This window comes from Orycteropus afer, unplaced genomic scaffold (genome assembly GCF_000298275.1).
Source record: "Orycteropus afer afer isolate SDZICR_OR568_19922 unplaced genomic scaffold, OryAfe1.0 scaffold00255, whole genome shotgun sequence".
NCBI classification, from domain to species: domain Eukaryota; kingdom Metazoa; phylum Chordata; class Mammalia; order Tubulidentata; family Orycteropodidae; genus Orycteropus; species Orycteropus afer.
Genome location: NW_006921842.1, coordinates 670,533 through 693,398, shown reverse-complemented (window position 1 = coordinate 693,398; position 22,866 = coordinate 670,533). Strand labels below are relative to the sequence as shown.

The window sequence follows — 22,866 nt, the reverse complement described above, 5'->3', positions numbered from 1 at the left end:
GATGGAGGTGAGAAGGAAATTGTGGGAATTATATATCAGGGGGAATTTCTGCTCTCTTAAAAAAAACGTGAGCTTCCTCAGAGGAGACTATGTATTTGCAACTTGAATGAAGGAGTAAAATGAGACAGGTGAGGAAGCAACTAATATTGTGCTTTGGAAATGGAAATAGTTTAATGGGCAAAAGGGAGATTGGCTTGAGGCTATTGGGTTCGAGCAGGCGATCCATGGGAAACAACAGCAGTCAGCAGAGGCCCCAGAGGCGTGCGTATTGCAAAGTCAGGCCCAGAACTGCAAATTCAGATTGCAAATTCAGGCCCCTGAGCCAGCTATCAACAGGAGAAGCAAGCTACAGAGCCAGCCTGACCTGGCCTCACCAGGATACTTAGACAACCTCTCGCAAGTCACCAAAGACAAAAAAACAAAAACAACAACAAATCCATTGCTATTGAGTTAATTCTGATGCATAGCAACCCTATAAGACAGAATAGAACTGCCTCATCAGGCTTCCAAGTCCATACTCTTTATGGAAGCAGACTGCTTCATCTTTTTCCACAGAGAGTCTGGTGGGTTTGAACTGCAAACCCTTTGGTTAACAACAAAGTACTTACAGGTGAGTTTAAATCAATCACCACATTTGTTTAAGCTTTTGATTCTAATGGTGTGGAAACATGATCTTGTGATGTGGATGCCAGCCTCAGAAGTCAATCAAGTCAGATTCTATTCTTGGTCTTTCCTGGGATAAGTAGTGGACTGGAAGGAGCAGTCATCTGAGTAGCTGAAAATAACTAACAAGACATTTTAATGAGTTAATAAATCTTTCTTACTGAACTATGTGGAGAGACATGAAACATCACACTTTAAGCTACTCACCAGCCTTAATTAAACTTGATGTTGAAAAGGTCAGTGCCCTGTCTGACAAGTTCCAAACCACTTCAAACTAGACAGTAGGGGTGACCACAGGGGTGAAAGCAAATGTATATACAAGCAAGTGGAAGCCTTATGCCTCCCACTGGCGCTTTAAATGGGTGCATGGTAAATGAACTATGTCCCAGCTAATAACAACCAGCATTTTTTAAGTGCTAGCTATGTGTAGGAATCCCTGGGTGACACAAATGGTTAACACACTTAGCTGCAACTCAAAGTAAAAGTTTGAGTTCATCAAAAGGTGCCTTGGAAGAAAGGCTTAGGGACCTATTTCTGAAAAAAATCAGCTATTGAAAATCCTCAAACCACCAACCTTTTTGCTAGCAGCCAAGCGCTTAACCACTGTATCAGCAAAGTTCCTATTGAAAACTCTATGGAGCACAGTTCTGTTCTGACATCGTGGGGTCACCATGAGTCGGAATCAGCGTGATGGCAATTGCTTAGCTCTGTGTAAGTCAGCTCCAAGTGTTTTAGATGCATTAACTTATTTAACCCTTGTGTTAGACTGGGTTCTCTAGAGAAACAAAACCAGTGAAGCTTATATATATGTATATATATAGAAATTTATATTAGGAAAATGGCTCACACACTTATAGAAACTGGCAAGTCCAAAGTTCCTGGATCAAACGTCAAGCTGGAGGCTTTTCCTGACTCTTGTAGCCACAGGGGCTGAGAAGCTCAAGGCTGGCAGGCACTATACCGGCTGTTGATTCCAATGAATGATGAATCCAAGATCTCCAGGCCAAATGGTGGACTGTTCACTCACGGACAGTTGTAGGCAGCACAACAGAATCCTGATCCACAGAAGAATGTCTCTCTTCCCAGGATGTCCTTGGATATACTGGAAGCAGGCCACACCCCTAGGGAAACTTCCTTTCAACAGATTGCCTACTCAAAACATAATCATCTGATCCCATCATGGGAATAACCACATCACAACAGTTTAAACCACACACAATTGTGGTCCAGCCAAGTTGACACACAGCTCCAACTATCACAACTCTCAACAGAAATCCTAATAGGGAACATGCTGCTATAATTCCTCATAGATGAGGAAACTGAGGCACAATGAGTCATAATAATTTGGCTGAAGTTCTACAGTCTGCAAAGTGACAGAGCCAAGATCTGAATGCATGGAGTTTGATCAAGCCAGAATCTACATATTCAGCCATTCCCTTCTGCTGCCTCCTTCCATCATGGGTTGTTTTGGTTACCTAGTACTGCTCTGACAAGAATATACCACAAATGTGATGGCTTGAAGAAACAGGAGTTTATTCTGTTACAGTTTGGAGGCTTTACATCTGAGTTCAAAGTGCCAGGCTCTAGGGGCTGGGTGAAAGCCCCTCAGCCTTGCTTCAGCTCTGCCTCTTGCTCCTGGCCCACTGGAGCCAGAGGCTTTTCTTTATTCAGACAGCTGCTGGCTGCTGAGGCTGACAAGCCCAAGGTCAACAAATAAAATGGCGCAGTCCTGATAATACCAAACCACATGGCAGGTCATTAATTCAAGTCCATTGAAAGTCCCAAGGTCAGCATAGCATGGCAGGCTGCTGAACAATGACATGGATACATGCAGGGTTGAAGCATGCCATAAGCTAGAGACCATCCCCAAAGCTGTTTATTATACACGGGAAACAGACCACTTCCCTAAAGCAGCTACTCAGATGCTTGTGGTAGGTCCTACCATGGAGCTGATTGCCAGTCTCATCATGAGGAATAACTCCCACCAGCTGCCCAGCCACTCAACCAGGCCCAGCCAAGCTGATACACAAATTTAACCACCACACGGATTGTGCTTATGTAGTGAAGAGTGCGGACAGCCTCCCATAGATTTTGAAACACTAATACCTTCCAGGGCTTCTAGCAAATACATTTAAGGATAGGTCAAAACATGCAAAGCACTCAGTACTGCATATTATTGTTATTGTTGTGTTCTGTGAAGCAGCTTTTGACTCATAACCACCCTATAAAGCAGAGCAGAACTGCCCTATAGTGTCTCATAGGCTGTAATCTTCATGGGAAAGGAGCCTTGTGAAGCGATGCTTAAGTGCTTGACTGTTAACTGAAAGGTTAGAGATTCCAACCCACCCAGTGGGTCTTTGAGAGAAAGGACCTGGCAATCTGCTCACATAAATATCACAGTATGAAAAACCCTTCAAGGAGTTCTGGTGGCACATTGCCTAAGGTATTTGACAGCTAACCAGAAGGTTGGTGGTACAAACCCACCAGCCATTCTGCAGAAGGAAGATGAAGCAATCTACTTCTATAAAGATTTATAGTCTCAGAAACCCTAGGGGGTAGTTCTAGTCCCTCATATAGGATCACTATGAGTCAGAATCAACTTGATGACACACAACAACAATGACAACAACAATCACCTTTATAGGAGCAGATTGCCAAGTCTTTTCTCCCACAGAGCTGCTAGTGGGTTCAAACCACCCACCTTTTCAGTTAGTAGCCCAGCGCTTAACCATTGCACCACAGAGCCTCCTTCATGTATTGCATAGGGAACATAATTCTGATTCAATACATGGATTGGTGAAATTCACAGGAAGTCAGTTTGGTAAGAACAAGTATTACAGAAGAACACAAGTGGGGAGGGAAAAGGATTGAAAATCACTGAATGAAAAACTACATAGCCCAGAGAGGGCTTCAGTGATCACACGGAAGAGATGTTAAATTTGTACACAATTTTGAGTTACAGAGTTTGGTAGAATGTGTGGAAGATTTAGAAAGCAGATTTTGAAAAAAGAAAAAGAATATGAGGATGAGTTTTTTTTGACCATGTAGAGCCATAGAACAAAGATGTAGTGGCTTGAATTGTGAGGTAGTAAGCAGCCCATCACTTGGACGTACCCAAACAAATGAAGGTTCAAAATGTTCAGCCTATATCGGCATGTGGTGGGGGTGCTTCTGCATGGGGTGGTCTCATATCTAAGGTTTCTACCAACTCTAAGGGCCTACACTTACCTGATCTTCACTCCATAAGTCATTTCTGAGTTTATCCAGTTGCATTTCAGCACATTCTCCACTGCCTCTCCTGCCACCCCCTTTTTTAAAACCAATTATGGGTATCCAGTTTCTCTTTATTTTATAAGTCTCAGTACTTAAAGAAAGGACTGGGTCAGGGTGGAAAATTAGATGCAGACTAAAGCTTTAAGACCATTACAGTGCTTGTTCAAGGCCTGGAAATAGCTTTAAAAAGTCATCAGTTCCCTACTCTCCACCCTTGGAATACACTTGCTTGCCTACAGTCTCTCCAATCTGGCCCTTACAAATACCCACTTCCACAAGCCTGGGCAGATCAGGAAGGACAGGACATGTAAACTGCTCTTTCAGACCAAGGTCCTACTTTAATCATTTTGCTTTCTTTGGTTTGAGGAGTACAGCATCTTTCTTTTCTTTTATGGCTGCCTTAAAATTACCCAATAACATTCTGTTATTGTGGTCAGCTGCCTTCAAGTTGGCTTCCTACTCATGGTGGCCCCATGCACAACAGAGCAAAAATCACCCACTACTGCACCATCCCTAGGAATGGCAGAGGATTGGACACTCGTGATCCATAGGATTTTCACGAGCTGATTCTTGGAAGTAGATTGTCAAGTTTTTCTTTCTAGTCCATCTTAATCTAGAAACTTTACTGAAACCTTTTAAGTATCATAGGAACACACCATTGACAGATGGGTAACGGCTGCACATGAGACTCATCAGCTAGATATTGAACCTGGATCTCCCACATGGAAAGAGAGAATTCTGCCACCAAGCCATTAAGAATCGAGTATCATCCTTGAAGAGTCATTGGTACATAGGACAGAAGCAAGTGTGGAAAAGCATCAAATGCTGTTGCCTTGCACAGATGCTTGGGAGGGTGGGTTCATAGAAAGTTTAAGAAATTTTCTGAATTTAAGAAAATATTTCCACAGGAAGGTGGGGAATCTAAGCAAAGTGGATCCATTTCTCCCCAATCTGGCCAGTGATCATGGTTGAGGAGGCTGCTTTGCCCTATGTTTTATGCTGGACTGTGCAAAATAAACAAACAGTGTGCATAAAGAGCACTAATTGCCTCATTTATTCTTCCATTTAGCCAGGGGAACATCAGAGCTTATTCAACCTCAGGATGGAAAATTACATGTTGGAGAGAAAATAGCCACATTAAAGGAATGACAATGCAATTCAGGCTCTACTTGTTCACATATTTTATTTATCCAGTTCAGAAAACAATAAAAGACAGAACTCAAAGGTGTCACAGATTCTGAGAGAATACCAAGGTCGCATCTTCCATTTTCCTCAGTCTACTTGAAATCCACAGAGTAAATAAAAGTACAAAGGTATGGGAAGAGCAATTTGTGGAGAATAAAACTTCTTATTTGAGAAAGGAAACCCCTTTTAAGGTTAATATCTACTCAGGGACTTCTTATCTGAGGATGGCTTACTTTTGTCTTTATAAAAATATGATAGCATTATATAAACTGCTGGGGCGGGATATGTAAGGGTACATAGCATGGCAAGCTGCTCACTTGGTAGCTGTCTGGGAGTCTGGGCCTGAATGAATCCACTGTAGGGAACATCCCTGGGGGAGAGACATTGTGATACACGGCAAAAAAGGGGCCTCATATGTTTGATCAGGGAGGACCCTCAGACATCACAGCCCAGAACTCTCATTTAATGGGGAAATTGAGGCCTAGGGATATAATTAAATGATTTTCCCAAGGTCACACAGCTAATTACTAGTAGGAACTTAGATTTCCTGACTTTTCTTTCAGTGTTATGAACACTGCCTAAATGGATACTCCTAATACTAATATTTTGTTTGTTTCAAGAATCTAGAGTTGGCAATTTTAGCTTTTTAAATGAAAACAAAACAAATAAAACCCAGAGAAAACCAAAAGATTTGTGGAGAACTCTGACAAATCTGTATGCAATATCAGGAACTCCATGTCAAGATAGAGTTAACAGACTAATGATTGGGTCAAAATCAGGGAACTCCACTTTTCTATGCACACACATGATAATCTCTTACACATAGTGAGACAGGAACGGAAGACAGCACCAAGCAGGAAAGGTTAGAAAAACTGATCTTATAAAGTAAAACAGACCACATTTGCCATTAGGAAGCTTGGTCTAAACTGTTGAGCATTTTCAAATAACACAGAAAATGACACAAAGTCACGATAAGTGGGAGGGATATTCCAGAGGGGTTCCTGATGGGCACACAGGAGCATCTGTCTGAAACAGTTGGATGTCTGTGCACAGATAGACACATGATATCAACCTTCACCTTCACCAAAGGCCCTGAACTGACTGAATGAGGCTAAACTCGTTTGCTGTGCTGCCCACAGCAGAACACGGCATGGGAGCAAGTGAATGCCAAATCCTCATCGTCTCAAAACTGGTCTTCTCCTGCTTAATCATGTGCATAAATTACTGTGGGGAAGAGTGGAGTGAAAACTGGTTCAGGTTGCCGATATAGGCTGGACATTTTGAACCCTAGTCAAAGTGACTGGAATCTTAGTTTCCCCTGGGCCCGGAGCTTTTGTAATGGGCTGGGTGTGGGCTTTGATGTCTGCTATTCGCTCTTTAAACTTTTGCTGGAGGAATTTTTCTTCTTTGGAGTAGTTTTTGGCAAACACCGACATGAGCAGGCACCCCGCCATGGATGTGCCTCCAATGCAGAAGAGTATTGCACCTGCCAGCTTGCAGGTGTCAAGGGCACCGTTAAATTGGACAGCATGTGTGTCGACCACCACAAAACCAGCTTCGCCAAAGGCTTCAATTTTGGGTGGCACCAGGAAGCCCACTGCCAGAACAGTCAATCCAAGAATTACAAAGACTGTGCCCAAGATGAGTCCGACCTGATGAAAGACCAAGAGAAGAAAAATAGAATTAGCAAGGTGCATCAGCTTTTCTCTGAGCCCTTAAGAGCAAGACTTGTTTTCCAAGAGAAGTGGATACTCCTTGTCACTTCAAATTCTCAGGGAAAATTTAGTTTATTTTCTAGTTAGAAAAGGTAAAAGGAAGGCCTTCCTGATTTTGATGCCAATCAGAAACAGCAGCATTGAATCTTGATTTTCCATTTTTGTTTTCTATTTGTACAATGTTTTAAAGTTGGCAAAACCACTCTCTTGCTTACATTGTTCCGTGTCATCTGGAGAAGGAGCAAAACAGTGCTGATACCCATGAACTGGCCTGACTCTGATCACTAGGCTTCAGTGTTGGTAGAAACCATCCTGGCACTCATAGCCAGCCCCTGGGGTTCTCCTTTTGGACCTAAACAGTCTCCCAGAACATCAATACCAAACAAGTCACTCTGTGACCATGATGGAGTGAGATAAAACAAGACCACTTTGTAGTTTTGTCGAAGTGCAGACAAAAACAAAGTCATGGTACAAATCACAAAATACCAAACACCTCCCTCTCCTAATTAATATGAGTGACTGCTGTGTCTTTACTAACTATAGCTTTGTTGTTGTCATAGGTTGCCATTGAGTCATCCCTGACCTATGGTGACACACGTATAGAAGAATGAAACACTGCCTGGTCCTGTACCATCTTCATGATCACTAATATGCTTGAGTCCATTGTTGTGGCCACTGTGTATTCTGAGTGACTTCCAACCTAGAGGGATCATCTCCCAGCAATACATTGGGCACATTCCTGTTGTGGTCAACGGCATTCATTGGCTAATTTTTGGAAGTAGATCATTAAGTCTTTATAGTTTGTCATAGTATGGAAGCTCTAGTGAAACACGTTCATCAAGGGTGATCCTGCTGGTATTTGAAATACTGATGGAGTAGCTTCCAGCATCATAGCAATATGCAAGCTGCTACTGTATGAGAAACTAACAGACAGGTGGAGGGATTATAGCTTTAGTCTTGCTCTAGTGTGCCCTTCCTATTTAAGATTCGGAAGCTCTGGTGGCATAGTACCTAAGGCATTTGACTGCTAACCAGAAGGCTGGCGGTTCTGAGATGTCCAATCATAGAATTGTCCCTGATTCCCAGTAGCACCTAACCCAAAGTGAACTTCTGCTTCCTTAAACTATCCCCCAAATCACCCAACCAAAGCCTCCATCCTATGTCTTTCCTCACACCCTCTTACTGAAATCTATTGTCACCTATAGTACTGTTCTTCCTCACTGCAACAGATAATCAACCCAAGTATAGATGTGTTTTTGGTGATTTTGGCTACAGAACATTGATAGTCTTTAGAACTACTCATTTTCCTTTACCACATAAACAGGGAAGGAGTCATCGTTGGTAGTTTACCATTAAGGAAATGTAGCCTCATGGAGTAGGCCATTTGTCCATTGATGGACAAAGCAAGTTGCAGCTTCATGGCTAGACACTCCGGATCTGACCCCCAGGCCAGTGTTCTCACTCCTCTAACATACAGCTATTTGGGTTGTACTTGTACAGATGCTTCAAATTGTCAATAGTAGCAGATGGAGCCATGACATCACTAGGGAAGTATAGGGAATATGGACTGTATTGTGGTACACTGTCAGAGGGGGTGATACCAAAATGACTGCCTATAAAATTTTTGTGCAGTGTTTCAGCAGAAATGTATTATTTTTCATAAAAATATTCCTTAATTAGTTATAATAACAATTTTTAAAGCCCACTGTTGTAGTTATTTAGTGCTGTGATAACAAAAATACTATAAGTGGGTGACTTTAACAAACAGAAGTTTATTCTCTTGCAGCTTAGGAGGCTAGAAGTCCAAATTCAGAGTTCTGCAGGAAGGCATTCTCTCTCTGTTGGCTCTGGGAGAAAGTCCTTGCCTCAACAACTGTGGTCCCAGTGTCCCCAGGAGATCTTCATTTTCTTGGCATCAATCTTCCCCTGGGTCTAGAAGATACTCAGCACAGGGACCCTGGGTCCAAAGGACATGCTCTACTCCTAACTCTTCTTTCTTGGTGTTAGTAGATCCCTCTTATCTCTGCTTGTTTGTTTTATTCCTTTTATATCTCAGAAGAGATGGATGCAAGATACAACTTACTCCTGTAGATTGTATACTACCTCATTAACATAACTGCTTCTAATCCTGCCTCATTAACATAATAGAGGTTAGGATTTACAACACATAGAATAATTACATCAAATCACAAAATGGAGGATATTTACATAATACTGAGAATCATGGCCCAGCCAATTTGATACATGTTTTGGGGGGACACAATTCAATCAATAACATTCTACCCTTTGGCCTCTCAAAATTCATGTCCTTGCCATACGTAAAAAACACATTCACTCCATCATATCCCAAAAGTCTTAAGTCAAGTCCAAATGCAAACTCTTGGGACAAAATGCTTTTTCTGTGAAACTGTGAAATCCTTTGAGGCTGAGGCAGCTCTGCAACCCGTTTTCCTTATCTCTTCAATTTCTGCTTCTTGGTTCTTCAGTCTTTTAAAGAGGCCAGCCTCTACTTGGGCAAGAGTTACAAAGCTCCTTAGCTCTACTGATGCCCAGTGTCATTCCACTCCATGAGGAAGCTTCTACCCAGAGGTACTAACCTCTTTTCCTTTGTGGGTTGGCTCCTGTGCTGTCTTGTACCAGTCTCCTGGTTCTGGTGCTGCTGTTTCTCTGCCTCTGCTTCTCACTGTCTGCACCATCTGTGGTGTTATAGCACTCCTCACTTACATCTAAGCTTTCATAATAATTGCCTTTGATGTCCATAATTCCACCAACAGTCTTTTCAAGGCAATCTATATTTTACTAATAGGAATCTTAAAGCTCTTCTAGCTTCCCAGGTATATAGTGGAGCTGACAAGGGATAAGGTTGTAGTCACTTCTACAGCCAACAGCCAACACAGCCAACTACCTGAGGGACTGAGTAGTTGCAGGGGACATCAAGTTCAATTGGCATAACATCCTACACAAAAACATTCTTCCACATCTTACTCTGGCAAGTAGCGACTGGGATCTTAAAAGCTTACAAGCAGCCATCTAGATGCAACGATAGGTCTTTGCTTGCCCAGAGCAAAGAAGAATGAAGAAAACCAAAGATGCATGGAAACAATTAGTCCAAGGGACTGGTACATCATGCGATCTTCAGCCTATAGGACTATGAGATCAGAAGAACTAGATGGTGCCTGGCTACCACTGTCAACCACTCAGAGGGAGATCTATGTAGGAGATCCTGAATAGAGTGGGAGAACACAATGTGGAAAAAACACAAAATATAAAAAAAAAAAAAAAAAAAGAAGGACCAGGTTTGCTATCTAATAGAGCCTCGTGGAACTTCTGAGACTATGACCCCTAGCTGCCATTCATGTCTGGAATTGAACTCACTTCTGTGGCTTCCAGCCAAACAATAGACAGGCTTGTGAGCTGAACATTTACATTAGGTAGACACACTCCTTGGAGAGATCAATCACGGGAGAATAGACGATCTGTGTATGCACAGGGAGTAGGAGTGCATAGGATGGAAGGACACAGGGAAGAGGTGACTATGGAGAGGAAGTGGGAAGGGAGCTGTTGCATTGTGGGAAATTGCAGTCAATGTCATGAAACAATGTATGTGAACTGGTATATGGAAAATGAATGTGCTCTCTGCCGTTGAGTTGGATCCGACTCACAGTGACCACTCCTTGGGTTTTGAGGCAATATCACTATGGAAGTGGATTGCCCCATCCAATTCCTCAGGAAGATGGGCCAATCTACTATCGTAGTGATGCTGCCTTGGAAACCCAAGGAGGGGTTACTGTGAGTTGGATCCAACTTGACGGCAGTGAGTTTGTTTGCTTTTGTTTTTTTTTGGTCTTTGAACTTTCACCGAAATCACACACACACACACACACACACATACATACACACAAAAAACTCTTAGCGCTTCTACCCATTACCCAATTCCAAAATTGCTTTATATATCTGCTAAAGCAGCACCCCAGTCTTCTGGTACCAAATTCTGTCTTAGTTATCTAGTGGTGGTATAACAGAAATACCATAAATGGATGGCTTTAACAACAAATTTATTCTTTCACAGTTTAAGAGGCTAGAAGTCCAAATTCAGAGCATTGGCTGTAGGGCAAGGCTTTCCTTTTGTCAGCTCTGGGGGAAGGACATTGCCTCCTTTCAAAATTTATGGGCCCAGCATCCCTGTGTCTTGGCATCAATCTCCCCCTGGGTCTAGGAGCTTCTTAGCACAGGGACCTTGGGTCCAAATGACATGCTCTACTCCTTGCTCCTTTTCCTTGGTGTTAGTAGGTCCCTCTGATCTCTGCTTCCTTGTTTTGTCCCTTTTATATCTCAAAAGAGATTGAATCAAGATATGATTCAATCCTATAGATTGCATCTTGCCTTATTAACGTAACTTCCTCTCTCCTGCCTCATTAACATCATGGAGATGAGGATTTACAATATAGAATAATTCCATTGAATCACAAAATGGAGGGTAATTACATAATAGTGTGAATCATGGTCCAGTGAAGTTGACATACATGCTTTTGGGACACAATTCAATCCATAACAAACAGCTTACATGTATCAACGTACCTATAAGGCTAAAAGTCTATGGTAATTTATTTTTTGAATCTTGTTATGCATTCTGATCACAGCTGTCATTATTACCTAACTGCAAATGATGCTTCAAATCATGTGGTTTCATATCAACACACTAGAAGCACGTGCTGTTTTCCATTGCTATTGGTGTGTTTTTATGTATGTTGATTTCATCAAATTTTCTGGTGTCTTAGCTATAGTTGTTGTTAGGTGCCATTGAGTCTATTCTGACTCACAGTGACCTTATGTACAACAGAATGGAACACTGCCCTCTCCTGTGCCATCCTCACAATCCTTGTTATGCTTGAGCCCATCTTTGCAGCCACTGTGTCTATCTATCTCATTGAGAGTCTTCCCCTTTTCACTGACCCTCCACTTTACCAAGCATGATATCCTTCCCCAGGGAATGGTCCCTTCTGACAACATGACCAAAATAGATGAGATGAACTCTGGCCATTCTTGCTTCTAAAGAGCATTCTGGCTGCACTTCTTCCCGGATAGATTTGTTCTTTTTTTCTGGCAGTTCATGGAATTTTCCATATTCTTTGCCAATACCACAATTAAAGGTCTTCAGTCTTCCTTATTCATTGTCCAGCTTTCAATGCATATGAGGCAACTGAAAATACCATTGTTTGAGTTAGGCACACTTTAGTCTTCAAAGTGACATCTTTGTTCTTCAACACGTTAAAGAGCTTTTTTGCAGCAGATTTGCCCAGTGTAATGCAATGTCTGGGAGCTCTGGTAGTGTAGTGCCTGAGGCACTTGACTGCTGACCAGAAGGCTGGCGGTTCAAACCCACCAGCCACTCTTCAGAAGGAAGGTTGGGCAATCTACTTCCATAGAGAAACTGCCTCGGAAACCCAAGGAGGGGTCGCTATGAGTCAGGTCCGACTAGATGGCATGGCACGTAACAACAAAAACAATGCGATGTCTGATTTCCTGACTGTTGCTTCCATGAGTGTTGATTGTGGATTCAAGTAAAATGAAATCTTTGACAACTTCAATCTTCTCTTTATTTACCATGATGTTGCTTAGTGATCCAGTGGTGAGGATTTTTGTGTTATTTATGTTAAGGTGCAATCCATACTGATGGCTGTCTTGTTTGATCTTCATCAGTAAGTGCTTCAAGTCCTCTTTACTTTCAACATGCAAGGTTGTATCATCTGTGTATCACAGGTTGTTAATGAGTCTTCTTCTAATCCTGATGCTGTGTTCTTCTTCGTGTAGTCCAGTTTCTCAGATTATTTGCTCAGCATACAGATTGAACAAGTATAGTGAAAGGATACAACCTTAATGCGCACTTTTCCTGATTTTAAACCATGCAGTATCCTCATACTCTGTTCGAATGACAGCCTCCTTGTCTATGTACGGGTTCCTCATGAGCACAAGTGTTCTGAAATGTCCATTCTTTTCAATGTTATCCATAATTTGTTATGAACCATACAGTTGAACGCTTTTGCATAGTCAATAAAACACAGGTAAACATCTTTCTGATATTCTTCGCTTTCAGCTAGGATCCATCTGACATCAGCAATGATATACAAGCCACTGCAGCACAACAAACTGACAAATGAGTGGCAGGTTCTAGCTATAATATTGTGGTAATTAGTATTTGTGAACCTATCTCAAATACAAAGTAGTAATTAAGGGAAAAGAAGGAGAAAAATTAAAAAAAGGCTTCTGTTCAGTTAATAATGTAACTAATAATATAATTTAATGTGGAAAGATTTTACAAAATAATGTTGTTGTTAGTATTTATATAATTTAAGAAATATTACATCTAAGCAATTTGCAATTATTTTATCACATAATATTCTATGATTTAAATTGATAATAAACATTAGTAAGATTCTATAATGGTCTGTTGCAAGAGGAAGTCCATTGGGTGGAGGGGTGATGCCATAAGTTACTATACTTGGTGACACCAATTCTAGTGACACCACTGAGATGGAGGTTAAATGGCATAAGGTAAAGTTCTAATAAAATGTAACACACTGGAAATGGAAAGTAATATACAACTGTGGTTTAAGGTCACAAAGTTTGGAGTTATAGTTCAGGCTTGAAACCCAGCATTGCTACCTATAACTTACATGATATAATGGAAATCACTTAAATTATCTCATTATTAATTTCTTTGTCTACAAAGTGACAAATGATATTAGGACCTTCCTCATAGAGCTTTTGAGAGAACTAAATGAGACCATGCATGGAAGAACTTAGCCCTATGCCTGGCTAAGTAGTAAATAGTAGTAAGTAGTTAACATTATTGTTTGGAAATATATCTCATAAAATTGACATCCCATACTGGCAACAGAATTACAACAATTGTTCCACACTTGGAATAAGGAACAGCCAATACAGCTATTTAATGTTGAACATTTAAAGTATATTTATAAAACATATTACACATAATGATAAAAAGGTTTGAATAATAAAAGGCAAGTGTATTCATAAATCCACCACCCTGACAAAAGGGAGAAAAGAACTAATATGTATGGAACCTCTATTGTGACCTAGGCATAGTGCTAGATTCTTTCCATGTGGTTTTCACTTAATCCTCACAAATATCTGATAAAGGGTAAATATATTTCTTTCCATCTCACTTGCAAAAACTGAGGCTTAAAGGATCAAAGAGCTATGGGTTCATGGTCCCATAGTTAGTAGGTAATACAACTGTGTTTCAACCCAGTTCTGTGTGACTTTAAGAGCCCTTCTTGCTTGCTTTTCACTCTACACGTAAAACTTCACCAATTGCTATCCTGTGTAGTGACTTCTATTATTTTTTCAATTGAATTTCAGCAGAGTGTTAGTCATCAGGTATGGACTAATTTCCCTTAGAGAATATTGTAAAGAAACTGGAAAACAACAAAAACAAAAGTCAATAGGATGCCTTCTGAAAGAACATAGAAACTCTTTCATTCAAGATATAAGTGCCACAGGAAAAATTAGTTTGTAAATAAAAATAACATCTTGTTTTCTACATTTTTCTAAAAATGGTGGCACATAAATTCACTTTCAAAGAATAACCATTATTTATAGCTTCTAAAAAATGACTCACATCCTGAAAACTTTGAATGCTCAGACTAATATTCATGGTGACATGGCCACAAAATTACCTCCCTCCTCAAAAACTGGCACTGATTCTCAAACATCAAGGCCAGCAAAAACATGTCCTTCTTAGTTTCTGAGATTCTTAAGAGCAATGGAGACCAACACTCTTGGGCTTCTATTTCTGTCTTGTCTAAACCACAGCTTTCATTCCAGCCTCACGCTCAATAAATATTCTTGACTGACTAACTTAAAATCACCAGCCAGCTCAATACAGAGCCAGTGGATTGATTCTCAGAGCAATCTGCCTTCAGCTGAACAGCACTTTATAGATTAAAATCCACTCTTGGAATGTCACTCAGAAGCTAAAAGGCAAATCAAGCCTTGCAGATGGCACAACTCCTGCTCACTTCAAGAACTGTGAAGTGTCTGGTCTCACTGAGCCTCACCCCCTTTCCTATTTATATCAGAGCATTAGAAAGAGTCCTGTTGTCTGTGAGCAGGACAATGACGTATCTATAGCTAACCCCAAGGATTCTGAAGGTTCCATCAATGCAATTCTAAGAAGATTTCCTAAAGGGATAGTTTATGCCCATAGAGGGATTTTGACCTGCTTAAGACATGTCAGGGAGAGCTTGGAATGGTAGGATTGAAGGAACTATAATGGGATTGAGAGTAGGCTGTTTCTCAGAGAGTACAGTGGAGGTGTGGAATATATCAGTTTAGTCCTGGTAGAGTATTGGAGGGAATAATCATTTGAGAGTGACATCATGCAGTATCTGGGCACAAACTGTCTCTGGACACAGTTCTAAGTTAATGTGGTGCTAGGTCTAAGAGAAAGGGGTGCTCTATCTGAGAGAGTGAATACCTTGCAACATAGAAGTGTTTAAAGGGCCTAAGAGCAAAGCAGCTGGTTTAGGCCTTCACGGAAGAGTTGCAATATTTCTCTGAGCATGTTCTCCCCTAAGTATAACAGAGCAGTCTGGGGCTGTGGGTGGGTAAGGCCAAACCAATGGCGAAAGAGAAGGGCCTCTCTAGGCTGTGACAAATGCCAAAGAGAGCTGCAAGTACAATCTTATGATATGACACTTGAAGACTCTCTTGGTTGTGGAGAGGATGTGTGAAAACCAGTCTCTGGTGGAAGGAAGGATTAGATAGGGAAAAGAACTTGGATTCTAGAAATGGCATTGGAAGGGGTTATAGGCCAGAGGCTGTGTTTATTTTGACCAGCATCCTCTGGGCTGCATTCCACTGGGCTGATGAAGTTTGAAAATGCAGTGGCACCAATAGGCAGAGCTGGCAGCAGTAGAACACAGCTGTTCTGGCAGAGAAGAGGCGGTAATGACTGCTGTAAGTGAGAGCAAGTGTGACAGGGGAGAACAGTGTATGTGTATGGGGAAAAGGCTGGATGGAGCTAATGTGAAAGGAGCCATCTGGGTTAGAGGTAATTCAGAGGAAGTGCATCCAAAATGAAGAGTGACTTTTTCTCCTTTGCCAGCACTGAGGCTTCCTGCTCACCTCTTCCCAGCAGGGCCTGAGCTCTAAGTGGTGTCACCTTCCAGCAGTGGTGCCAGATTTCACTTCATCTGTCCCTACACTCCTTCCTGACCTGCTTGTAGGGACATTGAGCTTCAGAAACCAACAACTGATGTCAGGCTGTGATCTAGGTCCTTCCATGTGCCTTATCTCACAGAATCCCCACAGCACCACTTCACCTGTGTAGCAGAATCTCACATTCACTTTTCTACTTTACTACCCTGTAACTATAGCACATGTTGTAGTTAGGTGCCATCAAGTTGATTCCAACTCATAGTGACCCAATGTGACAGAGTAGAACTTCCCTATGTGATTTTCTATACCGTAGTCTTTATAGACCACCAGGTCTGTGGTGGTTAAGTTTGTGTGTCAACTTGGCTGGGCCTGGTTGAGTGGCTGGGCAGCTGAATGTAGTATTCCCCGTGGTGAGATTGGTAATGAACTCCATGATGGAATCTATTGGAGCAGCTAAGTAGCTGCTTTGGGTATGTGGTCTGCTTCCCATATATAAGAAACAGCTTTGGGAATGGTCTCTAGTTGATGGCAGGCTTGAACCCTTCATGTAGCCATGTCGTTGTTCAGCAGCCTGCCATGCTCTGCCAACCTTGGGACTTTCAATAGACTTGAATCAATGGCCTGCCATGTGATTTGGTAACATCAGGACTGCCATTTTATCTGTTGACCTTGGGCTTGTTAGCCTCAGAGCCAGTAGCTGCCTGAGTGAAGAGATGCCTCTAGCTTCAGTGGGCCTGGAGCTAGAGGCAGAGCTGAAGGCCAAGGATGAGAGGCTTTCACCCAGCCCCTAGAGCCTGGCACTCGAACTTCTAGCCTCCCAAACTCTAAGAAAATAAACTCCTGTTTGTTCAAGCCATCCTATTTGTGGTATATTCTTGTCAGGGAGGCACTAGGTAACCAGAACAAGGTCTTTCTGCCATTAAACCTCTGAGTATAGCCTCGAGTGAGAGACCAACTTGTCCTTGGTGATATAATGGAGAAAGAGGAGAGAAAGAGAATCCAGCAAGTTGAACTACTTACAGATACAGTTTGAAATGGAAGGAAAAACTTGAAAAAGAATAATGATACAAATATGTTCATGACGACTATCTTTTTCTGTATTGTTACAGAGTACTTCATAAATTCACTGGAATGAATTCTCTCATATTCCTCAATAGGAGATCCAAGAGAGTTAGTGCATTCTCTTGGTAGAGGTGTGGTCTCTAAGACTGCGATATTCAGTTGACTACATTTCTCAATCCCCAGTCTAGTGTTTAATGATTAGATTATGAATCCAAGCTTTGGATTTTTCTGGAATATAATCCCCTTGAGGCTAAGCATTTTTTCCTACACACACATTTTTTTTTGTCTTTTTTTCTTCTCTGAAGTAAGCTTAGCATAACAAAAATTATATATTTTTAGATATTGTTTGTATAAAATAGAAGGGAGAATATATTGAAATCTAAATTCTGGGGCTAATCATTCATTGTGAGTTCTTTGTTTTAAATACTGTTATTCTTGTTGTTAGTTGCTATTGGGTCAGGTTCAACTCATGGCAACCCAATGTTCAACAGAACAAAACACTGCCTGGTCCTGCATCATCTTGATATACTCTAGTCCATTGTTTCAGCCACTTTGTATTTTGAGTGCCTCAAAGACAGATGGTTCAGATTTCAGCACTATATCAGATTATGTCTGTTGTCATCCATAACCCTGTTATAATATCTATTATGATTCATTGGCTAAATGAATGGAAGTAGATCACCAGGCCTTTCTTTTTAGAAAGTCTTATTCTGGAAGCTCCACTGAAACCTGTCCACCATGGGTGATCCTGCTAGTATTTGAAATGTTGTGTTGTTGTTGTTATGTGCCGTCAAGTTGGACCTGACTCATAGTGACCCTTCCTTGGGTTTCCGAGGCAGTATCACTACAGAAGTAGATTGCCCAACCTTCCTTCCCAGGAGTACTGATGGCACAGTTTCCAGCATCATAGCAACATGCAAGCCATGATAGAATGGCAAACTGACAGATGGGTGATGGATTTTAAATCCTAATCAGGTATCATTTGATGGGTTTATGGCTTCACAAATTATTTAACCATCAGTGATTTTTATCCACATGAACACACATGATATTCTGTATATCAGCATCATTTTAGGCTCTTGGCACAATAGATACATGCCAGACAAATATTTGTTTTATTGACACATAGGGAAGCAACCACCCACTAATCTGAGTAAATACAATATGTGCCAAACTTGGCTTTGCATTTCATTGGTTAATGGCAGCAAAGAGGCATCTGAGATGAGATTTCTACAAGGCAATGATACTGATTTGATCAATTCTAAGATACTCTGCCACACTGATTAGATTTGGAATTAATTTGAAGTCTTGCATAATCCATGTTAACAACCATTGTTGTTGTTACTGTTAGACACCACAGAGTTGATTCCAACTCATAGTTATCTTTTGTGCAACAGAATGAAACACTGCCCAGTCCTGTGCCATCCTCATAATCCTTGCTATGCTTGAGCCCATCATTACAGCCTCTCTTTCAGTCCATCTTATTGACAGTCTTCCCATTTTTTGCTGACCCTCCTCTTTACCAGGCATGATGTCCTCCTCCAGGAAATGGTCCCTTCTGACCACATGACCAAAGTAGGTGAGACGAAGTCTGACCATTTGACCATTCTCACTTTTAAGAAACATGCCAGCTGCACTTCTTTGAAGATAGATTTGTTTGTTCTTCTGGCAGTCCATGGCATTTTCAGTATTCTTCACCAACACCCTAAGACAAAGGTATCATTTCTTCTTTGATCTTCCTTATTCAGTGTACAACTTTCACATGCCTATGAGGTGATTGAAAATACCATGGCTTAGGATAGGTGCACTTTAGTCTTCAAAGTGACATCTTTGCTCTTCAACACTATTTAAAGAGGTCTTTTTGCAGCAGATTTGCCTAGTGCAATACAGCATCTGATTTATTGGCTGCTGCTTCTATGAGTGTTGATTGTGGATCCAAGTAAAATGAAATCTTTGACAACTTCATTTTTTCTTCATTTATCATGGTGTTACTTACTGATCCAGTTGTAAGAATTTTTGCTTTTTTTATGCTGATGTAATGTTCTTCAGCAGTAAGTGCTTCAAGTCATCTTCACTTTCAGCAAGTAAGGTTGTGCCATCTGCATGTCACAGGTTGTTAATGAGTCTTCTTCCAATACTGATGGGCTGTTCCTCTTCATATAGTCCAGCTTCTTGGATTATTTGCTCAGCATATTGGTTAAGTATGCTGAAAGGATACAAACCTGATACTTGTCCTTCCTTACTTAAAACCATTCAGTATTCCCTTGTTCTGTTCCAAGGACAGCCTCTTGGTCTATGTACAGGTTCCTCATGAGCACAATCAGGTGTTCTGGAATATGGAATATGGTTAACAACCATATTACCTAACATTTTATTTATTACCAAGATTTATAGTTTTATTGCACCTCAGAACTCAATCTTCCATACACAATTCTTCACATGTCTGACAGCTGAGCTTTCAATCTAGGGCCATATCTAGGGTATGACAGGTATAGCACATGCACTGGGTGCCACTTGAAGGTTGGTATCACTGAGCAGTTGCCACAACCATCACAGTTGCCATAATCAGATGTGAGAAATCATTCCACAAACTAAAACTAATATTTCCCTTTTGAGAGCCCTTTCTTGACTTTAGGGCTTTCTTTTCCCACTGCCTGCCCCTTCTACCCACCCTCCTTTCCAGCCAGGTCCACAACTGCCCTCCCAAAGCCTCTGCATCCCCACATGCCACCCTCACTCCCCTGGGTGCTGGCGGCTCCCACTGCCTCTGTCCAGACCTCCCATCCACCTACCTGCACATTGAATGCCCTCTTTCTCCCTAAACAGGTTCTAGACATTAAGAACTATTTTATCTTAATCTAACATAATCTTTATGTTATGCTTTAGAGGGGCTGCAATGATGGGCTCAAGTTTCCAACAAACTGGAAGGAAAAGTTATCCAAGGCCCGAGCCAGGTCAAGGTGGGGTGAGGGGGTTGCAAGGCAGGACCTGGGAGAGCCTATTCTTTTAAAAAAATTGCCTTTCTCCCATTAAAATGAATAACTGACCTCCTAAGGCAGAGTTTTGATTTTTGGGTAAATTGTCCAATGTGCACAATGATGCTGAATATTTAAAATGGATGCCAGATGCTCAGAAAGAGGTACAATTTCAGTGCTTGCCACAGGTGCCATTTTCCATAGATATGCTTCTGCTTCAACCTTGATGCTAAATTTGACCACTTGTTAACATTTTCACTATCAGCACCCTAATCTAAGCCACTACCATTTGTGGACTGGGTGCTTTAATAGCCTCATAACTGATCTAGTTACTTCTATCCTTGTGAGTCTATAATCTGTTAACCATATAGGAGCCAGAATGATCTTAAAATACTAGTTGGGCAATGTCACTCCTCTCCTTAAAATCTTCAGATGGTTTCTTACTCCTCTCATGGCAAAAGCAAGAGCCCTCACTATGGTTTACAAGGCTCTACATCATCTGTGCCCTCATATTTTTCTGAATTCATCACCTGTCCCTTTACCCCCTCTCATTCCACTTGAATTATACTGGACTTCTTGTTATGTTTCAAACACACCAACCTTGTCCTCATTTCAGAGCTTTTGGGCTTATTGTTTTCAGCTAGATAATTGTGTAGTCTGTTTCCTCAACACTTTCTGGAATTTGCTAAAGATCAACTCCTCTGAGAAACTTTCTGTAATCAACATATCTAAATATCAGCTCTCCACTGTTCTCCATTCCCTTGTCTTGGTTTTATTTGTTTTCACATGGTTTTTGCATGCCATTGAGTCAATTTTGACTCACAGTGGCCTCATGTAACAAAGTGGAACTACCCCCATCTGGTTTTCCAGGCTGTAATCATTTACATGAGCAGATTACCAGGTCTTTCTCCTGCACAGCTGCTGGGTGGGTTTGAACCACCAACCTTTCAGTTAGTAGTCGAAGTTTAACCATTGCTCCACTAGGGCTCCTTATTTGTCTTCATGGTCCTAGTTATTATTTGACACTTCATTATGTGGCTTATTTGTTTATGTTTGTTAACTATGACAGATTGTAAGCTCCATGAAGGTCTGAACTGTCCTATTTACCGTTTAATCTCCAGCACTTAGAAACTTCTAATTGTATGTTGATTGATTAAATAACTTGAGTCATCAGGCCCCTCCATTTTATAGTTGAGGAAGATGAGGATCAGAGACATAAAATTTCTTACAATCATATATCTAGTAGAGGCAGAACTGGGGTCTTGATCACCACACTATGTCTAATTAACCAACCAGTTACCGTGAAGTCGACCCTGACTCATGGCGACTCCATGGGTGTCAAAGTAGAACTGTTCTCCACAGGGTTTTCAATGGTTAATTTTTCAGAAGTAGATCTCCAGGCTTTTCTTCCCAGGAGCCTCTGGGTGCACTCAAACTACAACCTTTTGGGTAGCATCCAAGCATGTTATTAACTCTCCTAAAAAAGCCAATTATTCCTTTTAATAACTGTTACAATTTGTCAAATGATACTTACTGAGCCAGAATGGGAGGCTGACAGCATATAATGTTTTGTCTATGGATGGCTTCACAGCTAGTGAATTTAGTGGCATATTAATAACAGTAGCAATAATAATAATTAATGATGGTGATTATGCTCATTTATGTTTAACCTGCTAATCAACAATTGTACTGTGTTTGGACACTTTCTTTGGCCCAAGGTTTATATTCTCTATCCTAAGGGCAGAATAGTACATTTAACATTACCGGGAGTAATGTACACATGGGAGCTCTAGTAGCATAGTGGCTAAGGCACTTGACTGCTAACCAGAAGGCTGGCGGTTCAAACCCACCAGCCACTCCTTGGAAGGAAGGTTGGGCATTCCTACTTCTGTAGTGATACTGCCTCGGAAACCCAAGTAGGGGTTGCTATGAGTTGGGGCCGACTCTATGGCAAACAACAACAACAATGTACACACACAAAGTACCAAACCTCTCAGTTCTCTCTAGCTACAACACTTCCTATGTCCAATATTTTTTCCACTTCCTAAGTTAAACACACATGCTCTTCACTTACCTTCCAGAATACCGAGCTCCACCTGTTAGGTGATCTCTGGATCTGGAAATCATCCTCATACTCCCAGATGGAGGTGGTACAGTCCTCATAAAACTGGTGTAGGTAGGATCGGACACCGTAGTGCTGGTACCCACCCTCGGTAGTGGCCTGTGCCTGCTTGGACCCACAGATGTTGCTGCAGGAACTCATCCTTCCCAGCTGCAAAGATAATGTTCACAGAGATAAGTGGGATGAAATCTACCCTCAGGATCAAAGGACATATTAAAGGAGATAACTGGGCTGAGTGATGTAAATCTATCCGAACAATACTCTTTTCTTAAAAGGCACTTTTAAGGGCTTGTCTTTCTTATAACCTCTTCTTTTCTGTCTAATGCAAAAGTATTGTCAAATAGTCAACAACGAGTACTGGTTCTCTATAAGTGAAACAAGACACAAACAGCATAAAACTGGGACCAAACTCAAACCAGTTACCTATGGAGTCAATTCCAATTCACGAAGCCCTCATTTATGCAGAGTAGAACTCCTTCATAGAGGTTTTCAAGATCATGACATTTTGGAAACAGATTGCCAGGCCTTTCTTCTGAAGTGCCTCTGGGTAGGTTTGAACCACCAACCTTTTGGTTAGTAATCTAGTCCTTAACCAATTGTGTCACCCAGGGATAGTACAAAGAGCATAGTTCATATGTGCAAAAAAAAAAAAAATGAAGCTTGAGCCAATGAGAAATAGCAGCCAACA

At 41.3% G+C, this 22,866-nt stretch overlaps 1 protein-coding gene across 1 annotated transcript; it reads right to left on the bottom strand.

Annotated features, from left to right (window-relative positions):
- Window positions 1-6,374: 6,374 nt before the first annotated feature.
- NRSN1 (neurensin 1) lies at window positions 6,375-22,319 on the bottom strand. The gene is made up of 2 exons (XM_007949806.1): window positions 22,131-22,319; window positions 6,375-6,773 (listed from the first exon to the last, which is right to left on the bottom strand). The coding sequence occupies exons 1-2, from the start codon at window positions 22,317-22,319 to the stop codon at window positions 6,375-6,377; spliced, it is 588 nt and encodes a 195-aa protein (XP_007947997.1).
- Between the last annotated feature and the right edge of the window lie 547 nt (window positions 22,320-22,866).